At 54.7% G+C, this 23,745-nt stretch overlaps 1 protein-coding gene across 2 annotated transcripts in view; it reads right to left on the reverse strand.

Annotated features, from left to right (window-relative positions):
- CACNA1B (calcium voltage-gated channel subunit alpha1 B) overlaps nt 1–23,745 on the reverse strand; it is a 180,723-nt gene that overhangs the window by 13,936 nt on the left and 143,042 nt on the right. For both annotated transcript variants that reach the window (XM_061199517.1, XM_061199518.1), the window contains exons 32-38: nt 20,574–20,579; nt 16,990–17,106; nt 16,530–16,595; nt 15,102–15,193; nt 12,892–13,036; nt 7,468–7,595; nt 1,711–1,807 (exon numbers count right to left, since the gene is read on the reverse strand). In XM_061199517.1, the coding sequence (XP_061055500.1) occupies nt 1,711–1,807; nt 7,468–7,595; nt 12,892–13,036; nt 15,102–15,193; nt 16,530–16,595; nt 16,990–17,106; nt 20,574–20,579 (651 nt within the window). The remainder of the gene's footprint in view (nt 1–1,710; nt 1,808–7,467; nt 7,596–12,891; nt 13,037–15,101; nt 15,194–16,529; nt 16,596–16,989; nt 17,107–20,573; nt 20,580–23,745) is intronic.

The following is a 23,745-nucleotide window of genomic DNA, read 5'->3' on the forward strand; positions in this document are numbered from 1 at the left end:
ACCTCCAATCATGGTCCTAGGACCTTGCTGGTCACCTGTGTGACACCCACGGCTTCCCAGAGCACGGTGTCCCTGCAGACCAGCACCGATGGCAGTGGGAGAGGCAGAGGGGTTCCACGCCAGGGGAGTCAGGGAGTCAGGGGCCAGCGGGAAGGAGGGGCAAGCAGGTGTTTTCCAAGAGAGGAGAGCTCCGTCCGGGGCACTTTTACCAGAGCCCCTTCTGCCTGCCCAGGCCCCGGAGAGCCAGGAATCTCAGGGAGCAGCAAAGGGACAAGACCAGGGCAAACAGACAGGAGTCTCTGCCTGGGCCTAGACCCTCTTGGACATGGCGCTCTGTGCATCTCCTGGACCCTCCCCAGCTCACCAAGCCCATCCACTCCCACCCACCACGAGGCCTCACCTGGTCTCTTCACTGCCAGAACCTTGGAGTTGGCCAGCACACCTGGGGAAGAACTCCAAAGGCTACCCCGTCACGGCCCTGGCTGCCCACCCTGGCCCCAGGTGTCAGTGTGGACACAGCTCTCCTTCTTGGGGGCAAAGCTACAGCCTTTCATGCAGGGCCTCCAGGCAGGCTTGACTCGCATGCCAGGCAGGGGAGGACCGAGGAAGACACTAGAGGCATCTGCATATGGCCTGGAGGAGCCACTTAGCTCCCAGAGACTGTGCTGAGCCAGGGGATAGATGCAAGCCCAGAATCGGAGCACAGAGACAGACAGCGTGGACGGAATCAGAAAGATGAAAGCTCTGGTGGGAAGCCTGCTCAGAGAGGGAGACAGCAGTCAGGCCCCAGACACATGCTGGCTGAGTCTCGGGAGCACTGAGGGCTGCAGGAGGGCTCTTGAGAGGGTGGGGCTCTTGAGAGGGTGGAGCGCTGGAGGGATGGAAGGTGCTTACTCACCAAGGGGGTGATGGAGGATGCAGGGGCAGGTGGGAGCAGGCTTGGGGATGGGGCCATGTGGCCTGCTTGCCCACCCGGGAGGGAGGCCTGGCGGTGTCCTCAGTTTATCCCCCTCCTTGCAGCTCAGCCCGCTGGGCCCTCAGCAACAGGGTGGGAGGGACATGGGACCACCCAGGCCCCAGAGGCTGTTCTCACCCTGCAGGGCCCTCTAGAGCCCCAGGAATGAAGGCAGGATGCCTCTCTCCAGCACCCTTCCTTCTTAAGGCTCCATGAACCCACGAAGCCCTAGAGACAACACTCCCTCCCCAGCCCGGGAAGTTCTGCACATGCGGAGCTGGGGGTGGGCTCCTCAGGTACACCCTGCAGAGGCCTTGCAGGCCGCTGCTCCCCCAGGGTCAGACCCTCAGGGCTGGACAACTCCACCCACATCAGGGACTTAGGGGACAGAGGAGCAGAGTGTGGTCCTGAGCTCAGAACAAAAACAGGCTCTGTCAAAAAAGCTGGTCTGTCCCCTCCTTTCTAGGGAAGAGAAGGGAAGGAGAAAGGGCAGATGGTGGGCTCCAGCTCCATCTTCCTGAGCCTCCCCGGGGGCTCTCAGAGGGGCAGCCCTGGGGGACAAGGGGCCAGTGCAGAGACACCTCGTGGTGTCTGCTTCCCTCTGTTTGGGAAGGAAGCAGAGATGGTCGGGGCAGAGAAAAGAAAGAAACAGTGAGACAGCACAGCAGCAGACAAACAGATGGACAAGCCCCAGAAGAGACACGGGAGCCCGGCCCCAGCACAGACAGCCTGCGGGGTGTGGGCGTGGGGTCTACCTTGTATGCAACTCGAGCAGGGCATTTCTTCCCCAGCCCCAGGGGCGGGGACATGTGTTTCAGCATCTCAAACATATCATTGTAACTGATGCGCCCACTGGAGGCCCGGCCCACAGGACAGAGGCAGAGTGGGGTCCACGGGAGGGGTGCAGCAGGAGGGAAGGGGGAGGAAGCAGACAAGAAAACAGACCCAGTTAACCAGCGTCGGATTAAATGCCAAAAGTCAAAACAGGTAAAATGAGGGATTTCTCTGCTGGGCTCGATCCCCTCCTTGCCCCCAGCCTCACCTCCGCACTCTGGTCCTATGCAGGGAGCGGGCAGGGGGGCATCTGAGCTAATGAACGTGGAGGGAATGACAGGTTGCATCGGGGCGGCTTTGGGTTGTCAACTCTGATTTTATACTTTCAGAAGCCACGGATAATGCCAAATTGGAAAAGAGCTGTTTCACCATGCCAGGGCAGCTGGTCGAGTTAAGTGACCAACAAGGCCGGCTGGAGATCCACAGCAGAAACATCAGCTTGCCTTCATGCTCAATTTGCTTCCAAGTTAGCCAAGAGGCTTAGAAAGTGGAGAGAAGTCTAAAGCAGGCCAGAAAACTAGAGCGAGAGCCACGCTGTTCTGCAGAGGCCCCGAGGCTCTAGAGACGAAGTCCACGGGGGCAAGGCCAGCTCCAGGCCCAGAGACACCCGAGGCCGGCCCGGGGCAGGGCTGCTGCTGGGTGAGAAACGGGAGACTGCTGAGGGGGTGGGGGGGTGCAGCTGGGGTGAGATGTGGCTTGGTGCCACTCTTGTACCCTCCTGACAGCACGCCAGGAAGGGCTGGGACCAACATAAGGGATAAGGCTCCAGACTCAGGGAGGTGTCCAGGGGTTGTTGACTGTGTCTCCTCCGAGGCAGATGGGCCACCAGTCCTGAAGCCTCACCTCCACCCCTGGGATGGCTGCCTACGGGACCTGCTTGGGCTCCCAGAGACACAGGCGGGTTCAGGCCACCGAAGAGAGAAGGGGGACAGCCTTCTCCTGGCAGGTGGATCCACCCCAGGGTCTGGCCCTCCTCCCAGGGCTCCTGGGCGCAGCTGAGTGGATCCATCCAGAGGTGAAGCAGGACCTGTCTTTGGGCCCCCACTGCCTCTGCCCTCTCCTCCCCCCAGGAACCAGAAACCCCTGCATTGTTGGACTCTCCTGACCAGAGGGGCAGCTGCTCCTGGTCTACCTGCATCCACACCCCCCCTCCTCTGGGGCCCTTGGCCTCTGGACTGTCTGACCTTCAGTCCACCTTCAAGAGCCCGGAGGCAAACCCGGGTGAGACGCCTGCTTCCTTGGCACAGGTGGGGCCTGGCCCCCATCCTCACGGCCCGGCCAGAAAGCTTTGTGCGCACTGTCTCATGAGGCTGCCTGTCCCCAGCCAGCTGGAGGGGTCGGGAGTTAGATGGGGAACCAAAGCGTCCAGGAGGTTGGAGTGCGGGCAGGACAGGGCTGGAGCAGCGAGAGGTGAGGTGTCATCCTTCCCAACCAGGCAGGGAGTGTGTGCTGTGTTTGCACGTCGGGCAGGGAAGAGTATGTCAGACGGAGGCTCGGAAGTAGCAAACCCTGTAGGCCAACCTACGAGGGTAGTTATTCCCTAAGCCAACGGGGGACGCAATACAACGCAACAAACTGTACATATCCTTATAATGAATCCGGCAACTGGAAAGGAAATGTTACAGGTTATGGCAACCGAGGCACCAGGAGCACGTCCCGCCCGCCCAGGCTTGCGCAGTCCGGAGGCGGGGCCGGGGGAGGCTGGACATGCAGCTCCCGGCTGGGGCCTGGGCCGGAGAGCCCCAGGAGGCGCGGCAACCCGCAGACAGTTTCCAGAGCCCACTGCAGGCAGGAGACATTCCCTACAGAACAGCGTCGGGCCCTGTGTGTCCACCCTGCACACAGCACGACCGTTGGTCCGTCGACCCCTGGGCCTCGTTCACGGCTGTCTGGCCGCCCCTCCCCTCACTCCCTGAGTGCCTGAGCCCCCAGGGCCCCCTTGGCCGAGCCTTCTCTGCACACCTGGCTCTCCTGACTATCCCTGCCTCTCTGAGCACACCGTGTCCTTCCCTGGGGTCTGCGGGTCTGGCTAAGGGTCCCCCTTGTCCCCGGGTGGGCACCCCGGCCAACGCTGACGCTTGCCTTTCCTGCAAGATGGCCCCCTCAGTCTAACCAACTCCAAACTGTGTTGCATTTACTTCTGGGAAAGAGGGAATGAAGAGGAAGCCCCATTCTGGCCTCACGCAAGGTGCTTGCTAACCTTGTGGGCCCGAGGGACCACCACAAGGAGGCTGGAAGCCTGGCAGAGGCACAGCCCCTACAGTCACCCCTGTTCCCACTCGGCTCATCTTCTCTCCTCTGCCATCAAACCCCTCAGCCGCCACCAGAGGAAAAGTGTGGGCCTGATCCTGTCACTCTGATTCCGAAACTGTTCTCTCCGTCTATAAAACAAAGTCAAAGCTAGCTGCTCAGCCACCCTTCCAGCCCCTCTGCAATGCGTCCTCCCCTCTCGCCAGGCAGTCAGCCCCTCCCACTTCCCTCTGCCCCCACCGCGCCTCTGGAGCGCACTCTGTCCATCAGGCTCCTTCAGTTCAGCTCAGCTGCCGCCTCCTCTGACTCACCAGCCAGATGTAATCTTTGCCTCCTCAGATACACCCGGCCTGCAGCTCCTCTGCCCCACGCCCGGCTGGGCTGAGCAGAGCTGAGAGCACACGCCTGCTTCACTGTGGACCCCAGGCCCAGCACATGGCACAGGCTCAGGGATGTTTACTGGGCAGACGGACGACCATGAGGATGAGCAGACAGGTCACTCACGGTAGGGGGGTCGTGATCCTCCTTTTGAGTCTCTACACTTCGCCACAAAGTGCTGAGGCAACAACAAAAGGGAGGGTGGGGGAAGGCGGCACCAGAAAGCAACAACTCCATGCCTTCCTCTTCCCCCCACAGCATGCATGTGTACACACACATGTGCACGTACACGCCCATGCATACCTGCATTCACACACATGTACACACACACATGCAAAGATGCACTGCAGTCACATACACACATGCACACAATCACACGTGCTGCACATGCAAAAACACGTGCATACACACATATGTGCCTGCTTGCACGTAAACACACTCACATGCACTCGGGTGTACACAGACCTGTGCACAGACAGCACACACATGTACATGCTTGTGCACACTCACATAATACACACACATACACACAAAAGCTCAAGAAATTTCATAAAGTTTGTTTTTGTTTCAGCCTCCCCAAGAATGAGGAGACAGCAGATGGTCCCTGGGAAATAAAGATGGTCACGGCCCTGCATCTGTCACAGAGGCTAGTTGAAGGCTCAAAGCACGCTCTGTCCTGCCCAGTCGTGGGGTACAGACCCAGCCTGCTCAGCCGCCTCAGCCGAGCCTTCCGCTGCCCCAGCCGCTCGTGGGAGAAGCAAGTCTGAGTGTCAGTTGCAGGTCATGTCTGTGCTACTTCCGGACTGGGGGTCTTGTGTTATCTTGCATGGTATCTTGCTCTGGGGCGAGGCTTACATTTTGCTATCTACTCTTCCATAAGCACTTCACCATATTCCTGAATGCCTATGCCTTCCAGAGGCCCCAGTTCTAGAACCCTGGATTTGAGAAACAGTCAGCCGTCTCTGTGCACAGTCACACAGCTGCAGTCTGACCCAAGTGCACTTCTTGTATGTCTTAATTCTGCTCCACCTGGGGCTGACTGGCGAGGTGCTGGGCCTATAGTCCATAAAGATCTGGGAGACACTATCCCCTTCTCGCAGGCCTGCACTGACTTGCCTTTGCCTGTTAGTCCAAGTCATGCTCTATACAACATCTCTGTTTTTCTCCTCTAGAAAAAAAATATGCCCAGAAGCAGCAGCATCTCTTTAGACCACAGTCAGGATGACCCTCCTGGAATGAGCTTCAATCCTGCCTCAACTGGACTCTCTCCCGCCCTCTGCCTGACAAGGACCAGGCCTTGGGTGTGGTCAGTCTCCCCTCCAATCTGACTGGGCCTTCCTGACCAGAGAACCCAGGAATACCCCTGAGCCTGTAGACTCCAGCATGTGCTGTGGGCAAATGTGCTGATGCATCAAAAAAATGATAGGACTCTCCAAGACCATGAAAAATCACATACAACGCGAGCCATAAATAACAGCCAGGCTTGTTCTACACTGTGTGAAAACTGGAAATTTTTCACTACACTGGAACACACTCAGAGATGCTCTGGGCCTGGAAGAGCCCCAGGGCCCTGGTGCTGCCCGGACTGGAAAGGGCCTCACATAGCACCTTCCAGACCCTCACTGTGATGGGACGGGGGATCCAGGGGGACTGCATAAGAAGTGGGTACGGGAGCCCAGCCAAGCTCCCAGGCTTTCGGGGCCTGGAGGGTCGGAAAGCTCCAGAGTGCTCCCCCCGCTGAACTTGGACTCAGAGTCCCAGCTGCTCTGTGGGCAGCAGGACCCTCCCACGAGGACACTGCCCGTCTCCTCCAGGCCTCTGCCACACAGAGGGTGACCAAACACAGAGCTGCGCCACAGGGACGCGGGCAGGCCGGGGAGCCTGAGGGAGAGGAGGCGGCGAGCGGCTGCACCCCAGCCCCATGGTCTTCTCGTCCCCCTGGAGCCCCCGCCCTGGCGCACAGTTCACTCCCGGGCTCACCGTGAGTGGCGCGCGGAGCAGGCCTGCGTCTGACCGACGGCCAGATCTCTCGGGCCCTCTGCGTCCTGTGTCTTGCTGCAGAGTACACCCTTAGTAACTCCTCAAGTCACGGATCGAGAGGGTGAATGAATGAATGAGCAAGGGAATGAGTGAGCGATGAAGGAACAGACAAATGGGCAGATTGTGGATCCGCGCTGCCGTGCTGACCCCGAGGACGAAATGTCACAGGTGTGCAAGACTCTCCCACGAAACACAGTCTCCACCGCCTCCTGACCCCAAGCCACTCCCTTCAGGACACCCTTGCTCCATCCGGAAGCGAATCGCCCCTCACTCACGCAACAGCAGCGCAGTAACCCTTTTTTACCAAGACCAAAGGGCCTCAATCACACTAGACCCTTCCTGGCAGCTCATCTGATTTCAATAAAACGTTACCAAGAACCCTCTATTCGCGGCCTGGGCTGGTGACACAGAGGTGCACTTGGCTCTTGACGTCAAGGAAGTGGCAGGGAGGGAGAGCCCTGAGTCCACAGAGGAGAATGTCCTAAGCCCCACATTATTTCTGCCCACAGAGGCCTCAGAGCTTCACAAGAACGGCGAGGCCCTGAGAGAAGGTCCTTCTCTGTTTCCACACGCTCTCCACGACCCCAGATGTGAGAAGACAGTGAGCTCCCGTTCAATAGGAACCCTGAGTCTCACAACCCCCTGAAAACCTTCCATGACCCCCAGGTAACCTCCGAAGGGCTGGACTGAGGGTCTGAGAAGAGGATTTCTCAGCGCAGGGAGCTGTATCCAAGAACACCGAGAGTAAGAATGAGCGCACCCCCTGGGAGGGGGTTCAGCAGCACCCCACGGGGAGCAGGATGGAACCCTAACCCCAACCAAAACCCAAAGGGGGAACGCTCACTTGAAACATGTCTGCAGCCACCAGCCCTGTGCCGAGATCCGTGGGTGGCAGGGACCACCCCTGAGGACCACGCAGCATGGGGCTCACTCAACACACAGCCCTGTGCCGAGATCCGTGGGTGGCAGGGACCACCCCTGAGGACCACGCAGCATGGGGGCTCACTCACCACGCAGCCGGGTCGTACTCAGCCCAGACCCGGATGAACTCGTCCAGGTGGTGAGGCCCTAGGATGGAAGAGTCCCGCGTAAGGTACTCAAAATTGTCCATGATCACCGCCACAAAGAGGTTCAACATCTGCAGGACAGGAAGGAAAAGAGGTGACATCCAGAGACCTCAGCCTGCCCCCTCCCCCACCTCTCCACCTGCAGCCAAAGTCTCTGTGTGAGGCGCATAGGGCAGCACGCGTCACTGACTCAGGCAGAGCCTGCCCAACCTGCTCCCTCCACAGCCTTGCAGAGGGCTTCCCAGGCCCCCTGTACACTGCCACCACCACCAGCAGCATCCTTCCCCGGCTTCTAGGTCCCACAGGCTAACCCCAACCCAGTATTTGTCCTCTGAAGGCTTCTGTTCTCTACTTCTCCCACCCAATTCTCATTCAGGCCCAGCATCTCCTGTCCATGATCTGTCCTGCCGTCTAGGTTAATCTTCTCCACTGTGTGGTCCCCACCCTCTCCCCTTCTCAGGTAAACCTTCAAGGAAAGTAGCAACTTTGGACTTAATAGTTTGGGCTCTAGAGAACTACAGCTCAGGTATTTTGTTTTGTTTTTTTTAATTGAGTTGAAATTCACTTAACATACAATTAAGTCTACAATTCGGTGGCATTTAGTGTACGCACAATACTGTGTAACCACCACTTCCCTAGTTTCAAAATTTTTTCATCACTCCTAAAGAATACCTTGCACAAGAGATACGGGAACATATGTATATGTATAACTGATTCACTTTGTTATAAAGCAGAAACTAACACACCATTGTAAAGCAATTATACTTCAATAAAGATGTTTAAAAAAAAAAAAAAAAAGAATACCTTGCACTCCTAAGTAATCACTCCCTATTCCTCCATCCTCCCATTCCCTAGAAACCACCAATCTCCTTTCTGTACCTGTAGATTTGTCTATTTTGGATACTTCGAATAAAAAGATCCATACAATGTATGACCTTTTGTGTCTGGCTTCTTTCACTTAGTGTGATGTTTTCAAAGTTCATCCATGTTGCAGCGTTTGTCAGAACTTCCTTCCTGTTTATGGCTGAATAATATTCCTTTGTAGGTATGTACTACAATTTGTTTATCCATTCATCCACTGATGGACATTTGGGTTGTTTCCACCTTTGGCTGTTATGGTTAATGCTGCTATAAATATTCATGGACAAATTTCTGTGTAGACATATAATTTCATTTCTCTTGTGTACATACCTAGGAATGGGATTTCTGGGTCATATGGTAATTTTATGATTAATTTTTTGAGGAACTTCCAAACTGTTTTCCACAGAAGCTATTGTTTTTTACATTTCCATCAGCAATGTACAAAAGTTCCTATTTCTCCATGTCCTCACCAACACCTGGTATCTTCTGTTTAAAAAAGAGAAAAAAATTATTCTAGCCATCCTCGTGAGTGCAAAATGGTATCTCACTGTGGTTTTTATTTGCATTTCCCTAATGACCAAGGATGTTGAATGTCTTTATGTGCTTGTTGGCTGGCCAGTTGAATATCTTCTTTGGAAAAATGACTATTCTGATTCTTTGCCCATTTTTATATGGTTGTTTCTCTTTTTGTTGTTGAGTTGTAGGAGTTCTTTATATATTTTGCATATTAACCCCTTATAAAATATTTTCTCCCATTCCTTCTATTGTATTTTCATATTTTTATAACATCCTTTAACGCACAAAAGTATTAAATTTTGAGTAGTTCAATTTATCTATTTTTTTTCTTTTCTTGCTTGTGATTATGATGTCAAATCTAAGAATCCTTTGCCAAATCTGAGGTCATGAACATTGGTTCCCTATGTTTTCTTCTAAAAGTTTTACAGTTTTAGTTCTCACACTTAGGTCTTTGATCAATTTTGAGTTAATTTTTTTACATGGAGTGAGGCAAGGGTCCAACTTCATTTTTTTGCATGTGGATAACCAGTTAGCTCCTCCCCATTTGTTAGAGAAACTGTTCTTTCCATATTGAAAGGTCTTGGCATCCTTGTCAAAAATCAATTGGCCATAGATGTTTGGGTTTACTTCTAGACTCTCAATCCTATTCCATTGCTCTATATATTTATCCTTATGCCAGCACCACATTGTCCCCCACCCCCAGGCTTTATTAAGGTGGAATTGACAAAATTGTAAGATTCTTAAAGTGTACATTGTGGTGATTTGATATACATATACATTGTGAAAGGATTCCCGCCATCTATTAACTAACACATCTATCACCTCACATTTATCTTTTTGTGATAGAACATTTAAGTTCTACTCTCTTAGCAAATTTCAGTTATATAATACAGTCTCAAAAACTATACTCACCATGTTTTACATCAGATACTCAGACTTTGTTTATATAGCTGAAAGTTTGTACCCTTTTATCAACCTCTCCTTATTTCCCCAATCCCCAGGCCCTGGCAACAACTTTTCTACTCTGTTTCTATGATTTTGACTTCTTAAAAAAAAGATTCCACATATAAGTGATACTATGCACTGTTTGTCTTTCTCTGTCTGGCTTATTTCATTTAGCATAATGCCCTCAAGGTTCATCCATGTTGTCACAAATTGCAGGATTTCCTTCTCATGGCTGAATACTATTCAATTGTGTGTGTGTGTGTGTGTGTGTGTGTGTGTGTATCACATCCTCTATATTCATTCGTCTGTTGATGGACACTTAGGTTGTTTCCTATCTTTGCTATTGTGAATAATGCTGCAATGAATATGGGAGTGTAGATATTGCTTCAATACCCTGTTTTCATTTCTTTTGGATATATACTCAGAAGTGGAGTTGCTGGATGAATGGAATCAATAAAATAATGTCATGCCTCGACTCACCCTTGACATGTCCAGGGAGTGTTGGTCCTGTGGATGGTGTGGCATCATGAATGTGGCTTTCTATGGAACCTTATTTCTGCAGCCAGAGCACAGTGAAGCCAACCTGGTGGGCTCAACCTTGCACCCATGGATTGGCTGGCTCTTGCAGCACCAGATGTCTTTGAACTTCATGGAGACCAACGTCCCCACTACCTACAAGACGGGTGACTCTCCAGAAAGCCTTCCTTCCCCACTGCCCACAGTGGGTCTTCTGAGGTATCAGGGAATGACCCCAACATGCAAATCCTCTCCTTGGTTTCTGGCAACCAGTGAAACACTAGTTTCATAGATTTTTCTGTATTTTTCTATCAATATGCAAGCTCATCTGTCTCAAATGCACACCTTTCCCAACTACCCCAACCTTCTACTGTACCTTCCAAAACTCACAGTTCACCATCAACAGAAATTCTTTTATCCTCATCTTACCTGAACATTCTTCATTTCCCATTGCTCTAGGTGAAACACTGATATCCCCCTCCATCCTCTTAAGAAAAAAGCGTGCCGTTTAAGGCTCGTGGTCTACCAACCTCCCCCTGCTTCCTGGGAAATGTGCACCTGACTTGCTGTATTTGTCCCCACATCTACTCTTAACTCTTGTTGCTGTTAATATCCACAGAGATGGGTCAACTATTGCCTGGCCTCTCTGATCCTTGACCTCCCCCCAGCCTCCTGCCATCATCTCAGCCCCTTACTCGTATGGCTGTGCAAAACAACTCATTACCAGTGACTACCAATGAACATTACCACCGTTACCACCTCCAAAGTCTTAACCACAGATGTCTCACTCTCTGCCCACAGTTCCTATGCTTCTGGCTCCCTTCATCTAATACTTGTGTCCCATGGGGGCCTCTGATCCAGTGGTCCCGCCCCTCCCCTCCCTCCTGTCCCCAGGCCTGATCCCACATCCAGCACTAAAATGATACTTTTACACACATCGTTTTCTCCCTCCTTACACTTTTACACACATCGTTTTCTCCCTCCTTACACTTGTCTGGTAAATCCCAAATCTGAATAATGCACTTTGCTACCCATGGTGCCAAGTAGAGAATATGGCCCGAGAAAAGCACAAACTGTGCTGGCTGGTCCTGCGTGAAAGTTATGCCTGTAAATCTGAAGTGTCTGCTCAGCACTGCCCACTGTGGAAAGGAGCTGTCCACTCTTGCTATGCTCTTTGCTTCTTATTATCTCTTGAACCTGCTGCAGTAAGGCTTTGATCCTAACACTCCAAAGAAATTGTTCCTGTGAAGGGCGCCCATGGCTTCTACCTTTCCACACCCCATGAACAATTCTCAGTCATCATTTTACTTTACCTCCCAACAATATTTCACATGGTTGACGATTCCCTCCCACTAGGGACACTTTCTTCCCTTGGTTTTTAGGGGACTGCCCTCTCCTGGCTCTCACCTGCCTCACTGCTCCTTATCAACTTCTGGATCCCATGCTCCTTTCTGTCTCCTAAATGCCCCCAGGGCTGAGTCTTCAGCCCTCTTCTCAAACCACACTCTCCATAGGTCAGTGCTCCTCGAATTTAGCACACACAGAATCACCCGGGGAGCTTGTTAAAACTGATTCCTGGGTCCCTGTCCCAGAGATCCTGATACAGCAAGTCTTGGAAGGGACCCAGGAATCTGCATTTCTAACCAGTGCTCAGGCGATGTTTAAGCCGTGGGTCTCTGGACCACACAGGGACCTAGAGGGTATCATCAAGCCTGATGGATACACCAAATACTAATGACAACGAATTCACATCTCCAGCCCAGAGGCCCCCACGTGTCTCTACCCCCTCCCTCCTTATCCCCATGCCCACGGCTCCCCAACCTTTCCACCTCGTGGGAAGAACCACTCACTCCATCACCCCAGCAAACCCCAGAAGGCAGCGTTTTTCCCTCTTTTTCTCTCATGCTCATGTTCAATCATCAATTGTGTCAGCTCTACCTTTACAATGCAGCCCAAGTCCAGACAACTTCTTTCACACCCACCTTCTCCAACTGTCACTTCCGATTATCTCCTGCTCACTTACAGCCCCTCCTGACCAGAAGCCAGAAGCCAGAGTGAGGTTTTACGATGTCAAGCGGATGATGTCACTGCTCACAGCATCCCAGAGCCTTCTGCTGACTTGTAATAAAATCCACACCCTGGGACCCGGCCCACTGACACCTCCAACCTGACCCCGTGAGCTTCCGTAGCTCATGGGCCACAGGCGGGCTGGCTGGAATTCTGCTGCTCCGTATCCTATCACCACGGTGCAAGTCCTTCTCGAAGCTGAGAACTGAGGGACAACTGCCCTACAGAAACTTAAAACCCCTTCCACAGAAGTAAAGGCAGGCCCACAGGAGCTCATTACCCAGTGGGTCCTTTCAGGATTAATGAGGTCCTCATCTCCGGGGAAACGAGGACCATCAACATGGAATCAGCTTTCATGTGACACGGATCAAAATCAGGGACCAGCAAGAGACTAGGGGGACCCAAGGTGGTCTGAGACAGGCAGATGCAGGCGACGGGATGGGCACAGCGCCCAGGGCTCACCAGAAAGGAGCAGAGGAAGATGAAGGAGACGAAGTAGAAGTAGGCGAAGTCGCTCCCACACTCAGTGGCATTGGCGAGCTTGTCGCAGGCCTGGCTGCTGAGGCAGGACAGCATGATCTCGTGCCAGGCCTCCCCAGTGGCGCTCCTGAGAAGAGGGCAGAGCATGAGGCCCAGGAAGGACGGCGCAGGACCGGCCCTGGGAGGGAGCCTGGGAATTCAGGAGAGCTGGGTTCCTTCCCACAGGGATCCTGCACATGTGTGACGTCTGGGTATCAGATGTTGCTTCTTAAAAAGAAACCTCTGGCATTAGCTTTTCAAGCTGATCACAATTGGGAAAGCACTAGTTACGGGAAAGAATCCACCGCACCAGAAGTCAGCACCATGGCGAGCTCCCCTCTGTGGGCTCTGATCTCCTCCCCAGCACGCCACCCAGTCTTCCTGGATTCAGGACACAGTGACTCCATCCTTCCCACTGCTCAGGCCAAATACACGGGAGTCACCCTCGCCACCTCGCCCACCACGTCTTGATCATCAGCTCATCGGCCTTCAAACCAGCCAGACACGTACTACCCCCACCTCCCTGGGCTGCTGCAACAGCTTCTTAACTGGATGCTCGCCCCCCACCAGCAGCCCAGGGATAAGATCAATGACCCCTCGATGACCCCCTCACTCCCTGCCAAAGTTAAAATCCACAAGACTGCCCACAGCCTGCCCTTTCCCTGGCCTCACCCCTGCCGTGGTCCCCACTCACTCCACACCAGCCACCCCAGCTTCTACTGCTTCTCGAACACATCAAGAACACCCCCGCCCTGAGCAGCTACTACAGAGGCCCCTCCTGCGTGGACTTTTGCTTCTGCGCGTGAGGCCAGCACCAGGGGCCAGATGTGCACCAGACCTGCAGGTGGGCCAGAGGCCTGGGTCCCCCCTGTGCCCCTATGTGGTCAGCCCTGGGCAGAAGCTGGGCCTACTCCCTACTGACAACGGCTGGTTCAGCCCGTGCCAGGCCTGAATGATGAGGGTGCCCACATGTGACACCAAGATGAGGAAGGAAGAGAGATCTCTGAGATCAAAGGCTTAAAACCAAGGCTCACTTTCATATCTTTTGTGGCACAAGACAGGCTATTAATCAACAAAGAAATAAAGTTAATGCAATAGCTAAAGTCCAGAGAAACGACACTATTTGGGGAAAGTGTAAGCCTAAGGATGCTTGTTCATCTGCTGCAAAGAACAAGTCAAAAACTCTCTCCAGGCAGCTCAGTGAAGCAGGCCTGATCTGAGCTCACCCTCCAGATAAAGAATAACTCCCACGGTGCCCAAAACGCATCTGCATAGGGCCAGATGTGCTGCGGGTCCCCAAGGGTGGGCCTGGCAGCAGCCCGCCCGATGCATTTACGTAAGTGAACACAGATGGTGAAACCTCAGGAAAGGGCCCAAGGCAGGGTGTGCTGTCAGGACCCCTCCACCATAAATCACTACAAAGAGCTCTTTTCTCCCCTCCTAGGGTCATGGTGAAGGAGGGAGACACATTCAACTCTCTGGCCTCCGCCCACAAGTGCATTCTCAAGCCAGGGGGGTGGACAGCCCCAGTCCACGGGTGTCCACGCCTGACAGCAATGGCTGGGGAGCCGTCCCACACACATCTTCGCAGGAAGGCCTCTGAGCTAACACAAGCCTGTGCTCCTCCAGGCCCCGCCCTGGTGCTCCCCTTGGCTGCACCCCCGAGCCTCAGGAACTGCAGCTCCCATCAGAACGGCACTTCTGGCCGGTTGGGTTCCCTGGGCCACTGAGTGGGTACACGCTGCTGACAGCAGCTCTCCACTGCCCTGCTTCTCCTGATAGCACAGATCCCCGGAATCACTAAGGTGAGCAGACGGGAAGCTTGGGGCTGGCACACCAAGAAAAGCCCTTTGGACACCTTCTGTCCTCCCAGACCTCTCGGGCTGCAGCCCCACTGGAGGCCCTGCAGCTGCCGCCGGGGAGCAGAGACAAGGTGGAGAAGGCGGGCCCGGCCTGGCGCTCTCAGGCTGACCTCCTCATGGCCTTCCCTTCAGGCTGTCTGGAGGCCCAGGAGCCCTTAGGGAAGAACAAGCAGAAAAAGAGGAGAAACTGGAAAGGTCCACTGCGGAGAAGCCGGTGTGACCAGGGTTGGGGGGTGGTCCCATCCTGAGTGAAGAAGCCCCTGAGCCTGGACCCACCTCCCCACAACGCACCTGAACAGCAGCATCAAGGCTTGTAGAAACGTCCGAAAGTTGTTGTGCCGGTTGATGCTGGTGTCGTCGTCCAGGGCGATGTTTCCAAACACCTGAAGTGGAGAAGAAGGCTGCAGACCACTGCTGCTGGGTCTTCAGGAGCTGCAGCCGGGCCGGAGATGGTGTGTGTGCACGTGTGCACCCACACGGGACAGGACGCTGCCCTTAGCCAGAGAACCCTGACAGAAGCCGCCGCCACCACTGCTGCCGGGGCTGGTGGCTTCCAGCTCCAGCAGCGTCTGTGCATTTCCAGGGTAGAGAAAACCTCTGGAGAGGCAAATGTATCCCTGTCCCACGGCCCAGCGTGCGCTGGCTCCGGCTCGGGGCCTGTCCAGGGATCTGCCAGCGTGACTAGTAAAAGGGGGACCCAGAGCTAAGTTTTGGTGGGCTCTGCCAGACAGAAGAAGGGAAGCGTTTTAAAATTCACTCTCTCGTCAATGACTCCAAACCAGTAATTATACTGATATTCCGATACGTCACTTGAACGTTTCTCTTTACACTTCTGTGCAAACATCACAATGGGCTTTCTATCCATTTTAATTTCTTTCTTTCAAGGTTAGAAATGCAAATGAGTCCCTAACTCTAAGTAGCTTAAAATCTGGAATCCAGATGAAAATTTATGAATCATCATATATCCATCAAAAATAAAGATCAGTGACATATGTCTTTGTATGCCCACAGACCAAAGCAAGAAAAAAAATATATTTGTTTTAAACAGCATCAGATCTCAGCAAATTTTAAGCAAGACAACTTTTCAACCCCTGAAAATAGAGTTTAAAAATCAGTTTTCAGCTAACCTTTAGACACTGTCTTCTTCCACTACAAATTAACATTTGAGTCCATCTCCCATCCCTACTATTGGAAAGTGGCCAGATGCCAAAGGTATCAACTGGGACGCTGCTTTGTGTATTTTAAACATTTTTCCCAAATAGCTGACAGAGCGTTCTTTGACAAAATAAAGATAAATTATGCAAGCTAACTTTGATCAGGACAGTGACCTGGTATGATCCTGCTGACTTTTTCCTTCAACAGTATATAATCTCCTGTACAGGATCGGGACGCTTGTCCTTCAGAAGTGCTTCTGGGCCAAAAGAATGATGCGCCGCAGGCCGCTCGGCGTCTTGCAGATGTGCTCAAACACTCCACCACCGTGGGGGCCCAGCACCCAAGCAATCGTGCCCACCGGCGCCCTAGCACAGCCCAGCAGGATTCCACTGGAGAGCAGGGCCGGGCATCTGCCCACAAAGGGTGGCACTGCCTGGCCTCAGCCACAGAAGAGTCTTTCTGAGGATTAAGTTCATAAAGCGCTTAGAACGGCACCTGGCTCATAGAAATGTTGCCAAGTGCGAACCTGCATCGTTATCGTGCGATGGCCCCGTGCACACCCACCTGCATGCCGATGATGGCATAGATGAAGAACAGCATGGCGATGAGCAGGCACACATAGGGCAGGGCCTGCAGAGACACAGGGAGGACAGGTCAGCTCCGGCAGAGCCGCCTGCCCCCTTGCCTGAGCCTCGTCTGGAGAGCGGATGGTGGCCAGGTCTCTGGGGCCACACTGGCCTCAGCTGACTGCAGACCCACCCCACTGACCACCAAGCTACCGTCAACGTCTTCATCTACAAATCAAGTCATAAAAGCCACGTCAGCCCTTTGTGAGCATAAACAAGATACTCTCCGTAAAACTGAAAGTGTCCTTACAAACCATCACAGGACAACGGGGACCACGGGAGGTGTGGGCACCCGCCCCGGCCTTCCCGAGGAGGGCACTCGGGCGGTGGCGGCAGAAGCCCCCCAGCCTGCACGACAAGGGAGGGGTCAGGCCGCGCCTGGCCATGCCCAGCCTCACCTTGAAGGACTGGACGAAGGTCCAGAGCAGGATGCGGATGGTGTAGCCTTGGCGGAGCAGCTTGATGAGTCGGGCAGCGCGGAAGAGGCGGAGGAAGCTGAGGTTGATGAAGTTGTTCTGCAGGGAAGAGAGGTTGTGCTCTGACTTTCGGAGACCAGCCTCCCACGGGCGCAGGGCGGCCACTCCCCACCCCACCTCCCCAGGTCACTGTGCCCCAAAGAAAAGCGGGTGAAGAGAGAGAACGGAAGAAAAGTCACCGCTTCACAGTCTAAGCAGCAATCAGCCACCAGGAAACCTTCCAAAAGTGAAGCTTGTCTTTGCAAACCGCTTCTCATGCAGCAAATCAGAGAAACGTCCTCCACGGGGAGGGACAGAGAAAAGTCCCATGAAGCAGCCCCCGCTGCCAGGTGGAAAGGGAGGTTGCCTGAGGCCAGGCCTCCAACACTGACAGCCTCTCACAGGGCAAGGCCGAGCCACCCAGGGGCAGGGCTACCACACAGCCAGCAAGGCCCCGGCCTGCCTGGGGCCCAGCCGAGAGGCAGACCCTTCCTCCGGGCCTGGGCAGGTGCCCGCACACAGGCCACCGCGGGAGGCGTAGGGGCCGTCGGCCCTGCTGCTCACGCCAGGGAAGCCACCTCTGCAACCCACTACCCGGTGCCTACCCCAGAGAACCCAAGCCATCGCGCACGGCTCCCTCGTCCGGGGGTCGAAATCAGGCACAAACTAGCCCAGCCGTCTCTGGACCGCACGGCTGACCTGGGAGCGAGGCTTCCACCCTGGCCCAGGGGCGCCTGAATTCCTGGCCATCCCTTTCGGGGGCACGGCCCTGCTCGGCGTCCGTGAGTAGGTAGGGGTTCTCGCGGGCCCGGGCGGCTTCCTGCCCGTCTGCTTGGAGACCAGGTGCCCACGCGCAGCCTGAGGGCAGCTTCCCCACACTTGGCTGCCTTAAAAGATGCAAGCAGCTCAGGCTAGACACATTGTGCTGCCAGATGCAGTGGTCAAATACAGAGAAAAGAGAGCACAGGTGCAGCGGCAGAGCTCACGCAGGAGGCGGCAGGGCCTGGGCAGAGCCGCGTCCTCCCTCCAGGGCTGCCCATCTGGCCTTGGCTGGGACGAGGCGTCAGTGGAGAGACGGGCCTCACTCCGCCCCTCCACTGCCTGTCTCAGGAGCTGGCTTCTTTGCTTCCCACCAGGGACTCTGGACTGTCTCTGCTGGCGAGGGACTTACAGCTACCCTGGGGGACGGCTCCCAGGTTTTGGACAGTGCCACAGGGAGAGGGGGCAGTTGGCAGGCAAGAGGAGGGGCGACTGTGGTCCAGATCAGCAAGAAGGCAAAAGTGGACCTCGGGGTGTGACCCTGGAGGGTGTACTCGTTTCCCTGCAGCTCCCTCACCGGCTCATGCTGGGGCAAGAGAACCTCAGGGGTAGACAGGACGGATGAGACATACCCACACTCTCTACCTGAGCCCCGCGGGCCCTGAGGACTCTCAGGTGAGCCAGTCGCATCAGGAGGACGGGAACAGGGATGGAAGGGGGGACTGCCTACGGTGCCAGGGGACCCTTTGTACAAGACAGTAAAGCACAGCAAGGGGGGAGCTGCCACCTCAGGGGTGTCTGCTTTCAAACCACCTGCGCAGGTGGGTCTGGAGGGGCCAAGACCAAAGCAATTTGCTCAGACGGTTGGGACAGACAAGATTTCCTGAAAATACTGGGGGGAAATATAAGCTTCTGGGTAAGAAGGAAGAGACGGATGCCACAGCGGGCAGCGGAAGGTGCTGTTCGTTCCAGTTACTGGATGCGTGAACGCAGCCCCTTCTTACTTTCTGTTGAGACCCAGGTCCCACCCCTCCTCCCCGGCTTCTCTCTCGGGGCTCCACGGGCACGTAGGAGAGGGTGCAGGTGTCAACAGACGGACAGCCCTAGAGAGCCGTGAGGGCAGAGGTGACGGCGGCCACAGATGTCGCAAGCACAGTGTGACAGGCTGAGCGCACCACGGCTGCAGCCGGGCGCGAGCCGCCACACACCACCATGCAGACTGCATGCGGGACGGCAGGGGCAGCAAGCACACAGCGGCCTCCCCCTGGCTGAGCACCGTCACCCCTGGCCTCAGCCAACCCCCTGGAGGCGGATGCAAGCTGCCCCGACCCCCCAGAGTCCATGGTTTCTGCTGCACCCACGAGCAACGCCACCTGCTTCCAAGCCAGGCCCCTCCTTATGGCCCCTGCCTCTGAGCCAGGAAAGGTCAGCTTCACAGCCCTCAACACGGAGCTGATTTACGCTGAGGGGACACTGGTCCCCAGCTCCACTGAGCGCCAGCTTCCACCGCCGCACGATGGAGGCGTTAGGACATCATGCCCGGGGGCGAGGAACCCCTGAGAAAAGGAACTTACGGTGCACTGAGCACTGAAGCGCCACCACAGAGGCAAACGGAGCCCAGGCCGAGGCCCACGTCTCCTGCATCCAAGCGCATCACTGCCTCTGGTCAGAGTCACAGCACAATGAGGCGCCCCCCCCCCCCACACTGTGCACGTGTCGGGGGACCACACACGTGCCAGGGATGAGGTGCAGCAGAGCGTGGGACAAGCCGCTCTCCTACTCAGCTTCGCTCTCAAGGGGACCGACGACGGGGGAGAGACGGAGAGAAAGGAGAGAAAGCCTGTGGAGAAAGCCCACACACGCACAGTATCCTGGCCGCTGACACGAAGGCAGAGGAGGGCACAGAGTGGGTGGACGGGAAGGGCTGAGCAGAGGCCTGGGGCCGTGAGCAGAGCCTGTGCGAAAGATGTGGCCTGGTGTTTCTGCAGCATCAAACAGCCTTTTCTCAAAACTCAAGCTTTTCTCCTCCGATTGTGAAACCCTTTATCACAAGCATTCGCTTTCTGTAGCAGGAATCTCGGAATCTGCTACTCTGCATGGACTTGCAGTCATGGCCTCAGCTCACTGTGCTCCCAGCGTCTTCTCTGCCCCCTCACCCGGAAGGAGGCTCCGTCCACACCACCTGCACGGGCTCCACACAAGCTCGCTGACCAGGGCACACGAGAATCAGCGACGCTGGATGAAGGCCCAGCCCTCTACTCCCTCCCGGGGCAGAGCCCCTCTTTCTACTCAGGCCAACCCCTCAGCCTGGTGCCCCCCAGCCAGGCCCCCACGGAAGATACATCCAGGAAGGACCCTACAGGAGACCTTGTCCGAGGCCACTGGGTCTGCCGGTGGAGACAGAGCAGAAGGGAGACGACCGTGCAGCAGAAGCCATGGACTTTTCGGGGATCAGGTCCGAACTCACACCCTGCAAAACCTCCCCAATTCTGAGCCCGTCTCATCACTTACCTGCCTCTCACTCAGAAGCCCCTAGCTCCTCTCTCAGCCCAAGGCCAGTTCCTGTGGTCAGATGGTCCCTGGGGGGCCCTCATAGGCCCCTGCTGGACCCCAGGAGCCGGGAGAGTGCGTGAGAGGCCAGAGGGGCGGGTGCAGCTGGGCTCTGAGCCCAGGAGGGCAGTGGCGCGGGGTGACAGGAAGCAGGAGAGAGGGGGCCAGAGCAAGCAAAGCGAGGAGCTTTAAGAACCATTTAAAGTCATGAAACCAACCGTTTCCTACACGTGATGTTTTCATGGGCGGACATTTGCACATTATTGACAAATGGGGGCGTTTGAGCAGCAGGTGCACAACACACAGACAGACACGCGGTTCCGCGTTGCGTGTTGGCGGCGACGTGAGTCGGCGGGAGGTGCGGGTAAGTCAAGAGCAGGAACAGAAAACAGAAGAGAAAATGAGTCACCAACACAAGCAAAACTCAAACTCTGAATACTTCACTGGAAATGTTTAGGGTTTTGGTAAACTTTGCGTATTTTGCTTAAAATGTACCAAATCAAAACACATTTTTGAAATCTGTAGGTTATGCAGACGGGGGCATCATTTGCATTTCTGTTTGTAATGCAAATCCAAAGATGACTCACAGACACTTATTTTTTTATTTCCAGGCAAAGAAATCAATGTCAGTTTTATGCTTGCTTAGAATGTGTTCTCTACGTGACCCTGGTTAAGACTGTTGCTCTATGGTGATTTTTAAGTCGGGGGGTGGGAACTGACACTCATATTTTTGCCTAAGGAAAAAAAAAGTGCATCCACAAAGTAACATATGAAGTGACTACAATGGAGAAAGAAAAAAAGACACCGAAATCCACAAGACGGCTTCCTTTCACCTTTCCTCCTCCAGGCAGCACAGGGTGAAGACTGCCCTCTGAAATCACTAGTGGCCGGGGCAGCTGAGCTTTCAAACCAAGCAGCTTCTCAGCCCTCCCGCCAGCCCTGCTGGGCGTCCAGGATTGGTGGTGGCTACCCTGGAGGTCTTGCTGGGATTAAGTTCTCGAACATCTGCAAGCCGCCCTCCCTCGAGTTTCCAGCAGCTGAGGGGCCTCTCTGTGGGGAGGTGCCCCTGGGAGACAGCGCGTCTGCGACATCAGCCGGGCACCCCTGCCTGCCCCTCCTGTGGGTGCCCTCCCAGCCGTCACCCCTCTGCCGAGGGGGCACACACACGCCCAGACCCCCAGGGCTGTGTCCTTGCAGTTGGGAGCCCAGTGTCTGGATGCCTTTATCTGGGGCATAAAGACTCCTGTGGCCAAGGAGGTGGAGCGCCTGGCAGAAACCACACTGGGGAACTATTTCTGGGTGAGAAGAGGTGCACAGCAAAGGGGCAGCGCCCGGGCAGTGCTGCAAGGCCAGCAGCCGGTGGAACAAATAATCTTGCTTTTTTGTTAAAATGGCAGCTTTCAGCTTTTTGCCTGGATTATTGAGATCACTAACTTTTCAAAACCATGAAACATCTCACATAAACAAAAGAATACGTGCAAGTATATGTACACACACGTATTTTAAATAAAGGTAATAAAATATCCATATATTCATCATCCAGCTTAAAAAACAGAATGTCACCATTACTTTGGAAGCCCTTCCCGTCTCTCTCTTCCCCAGACGTAGTAACTAACCTTAATTCTTGTCAATAATTGCTTTTCTTCACTGTTTTACCTCAAACTCTTAAAATGCGTTTATACTTGCCTGTCCTTAACTCTGTGACGGGATTAGACTGTACGTAGCCCTCTTGGGCTCAGGCAAACTTGTGCTCTGACTCCGAGCAAACACCGATTTTGAGACGCATCCTCTTGATAAGGGTGCCATTCACTGTGCCAATGAACCACTTCTGCTGCTGCGAACAACGCTGCCACGAACGTCCGCGTGAAAACGTCTCCAGGTTCCTTTGCCAGGCACCCTGGGCATCTGCACCTGGGAGGGTGCCGGAGCACACACGCCCACCCCTCCAGAGAGGCCGCGCCGACCGACACCCTCGCCTACAGCCGGCAACCTCAGGGTTTCTGTTTGACAAACGCTGGGTGTGGAACGGCATCTCAGTGCCGTTTCACTTTGTATTTCTTTGATTACAAGCAAGGTTGAGTATCTTTCTGTGGCCATTTGTGTTTTCTATTTTGTAAGATGCCCCACCGCACCTCCTGCTCCCGGAAGAGCCTTGCACGTTCTGGACCCTAACCTCCACGGCGAGCCTGGAAGGCCTCCGCCCTCCAGCCTTGCTCACTACATGCTGGCCTCACGCTCTTCTCCTCCACGGATCTCATCCCGTCTCATCTTACAGGCTCACGATTCCTAGCCTTACGTCACTGGCCCGAGTCTCCTCCGGCTGCCCGCTGGACGACTCCTGGGAGGACAGCAGGACTGAACTCTAACACGGACAAAGTGCAGCTGGACCGTCCTCAGCAAACCTGTTCCTCACAATTCCCTCCCTTTTCAGTGAATGACAATCCACTTCTCCAAGTGCTCAGACGACAAAGTTTGATGCCATCCTTGCCTCATCTTTCACACCCACGTCCGACCCATCTGCAGCTCTGCCTTGAAATTACACCCAGAACTTGACCATGTCTGACCGCATCCCAGCTCCCAGCTCCTCTCCTGGCTCACAGCAGTAACGCTCGGCCACACACACATCCTCCAAGGCCCACCACCCAGTTGTCAGCACTTACATCTTTGTTTCTGAGAGCTTTCCCAGGCCAGGACACAATACCCAGGCCCTAACCTTAATGAAGGGTGAATGGCTGAAAAAATAATTCTCTGGCCCCCTCTCCCCAGCAGCCTTCAACCCACGGCAGACAGCGGCTGCTGGGAGAGCCCCGGGGTAGTAACGGTAGCTGACTTGATAGCGCCTTTCCCGGGCTGCCTGCCTCTCCGCTCGCTTCCAGATGAACGACTTGCACCACATTCTTGTCTCAGGGTCTGTTTCTGGGGGAACCCGGCTAAGACAGCCCTGACTGGTCTCGCTGCCTCTGCCTGTGCCCTGCACAATGTTCTCAACAAAGCTGCCAGGGCTGTGGTCTTAAACGCCAGATCGTGTCAGTCCTCCTCACAGAACCCTCCAAACCCTCCCATCTCACTCAAAAGAAAAGCCAAGGTTTACCGACTGCAAGGTCTTCACTGTGCAGCCACAGCGCCCACCCTTCCTTCACCCCTGGGGGGTCTCTGCACTCGCTGCCCCCCAGCTGTCACCTGCTCGGATTCCTTGCAAGCCCAGACTTCCTGACCTGGGGTCGCCATCTCAGTGACACACAATCACGGCTCCCCAGTGTCTCACACCCCCTCTGCTTTGCCTTCTCCCTGGTCACTGTCTGACACCATGTGTCTTTCCCATTAGAATGAGCGGGGACTTTCATCTTTTGTCCCAGCACTTAGAATAGTGCTTAGCACATGACAGGCACT

This window comes from Eubalaena glacialis, chromosome 9, assembly GCF_028564815.1.
Source record: "Eubalaena glacialis isolate mEubGla1 chromosome 9, mEubGla1.1.hap2.+ XY, whole genome shotgun sequence".
NCBI classification, from domain to species: domain Eukaryota; kingdom Metazoa; phylum Chordata; class Mammalia; order Artiodactyla; family Balaenidae; genus Eubalaena; species Eubalaena glacialis.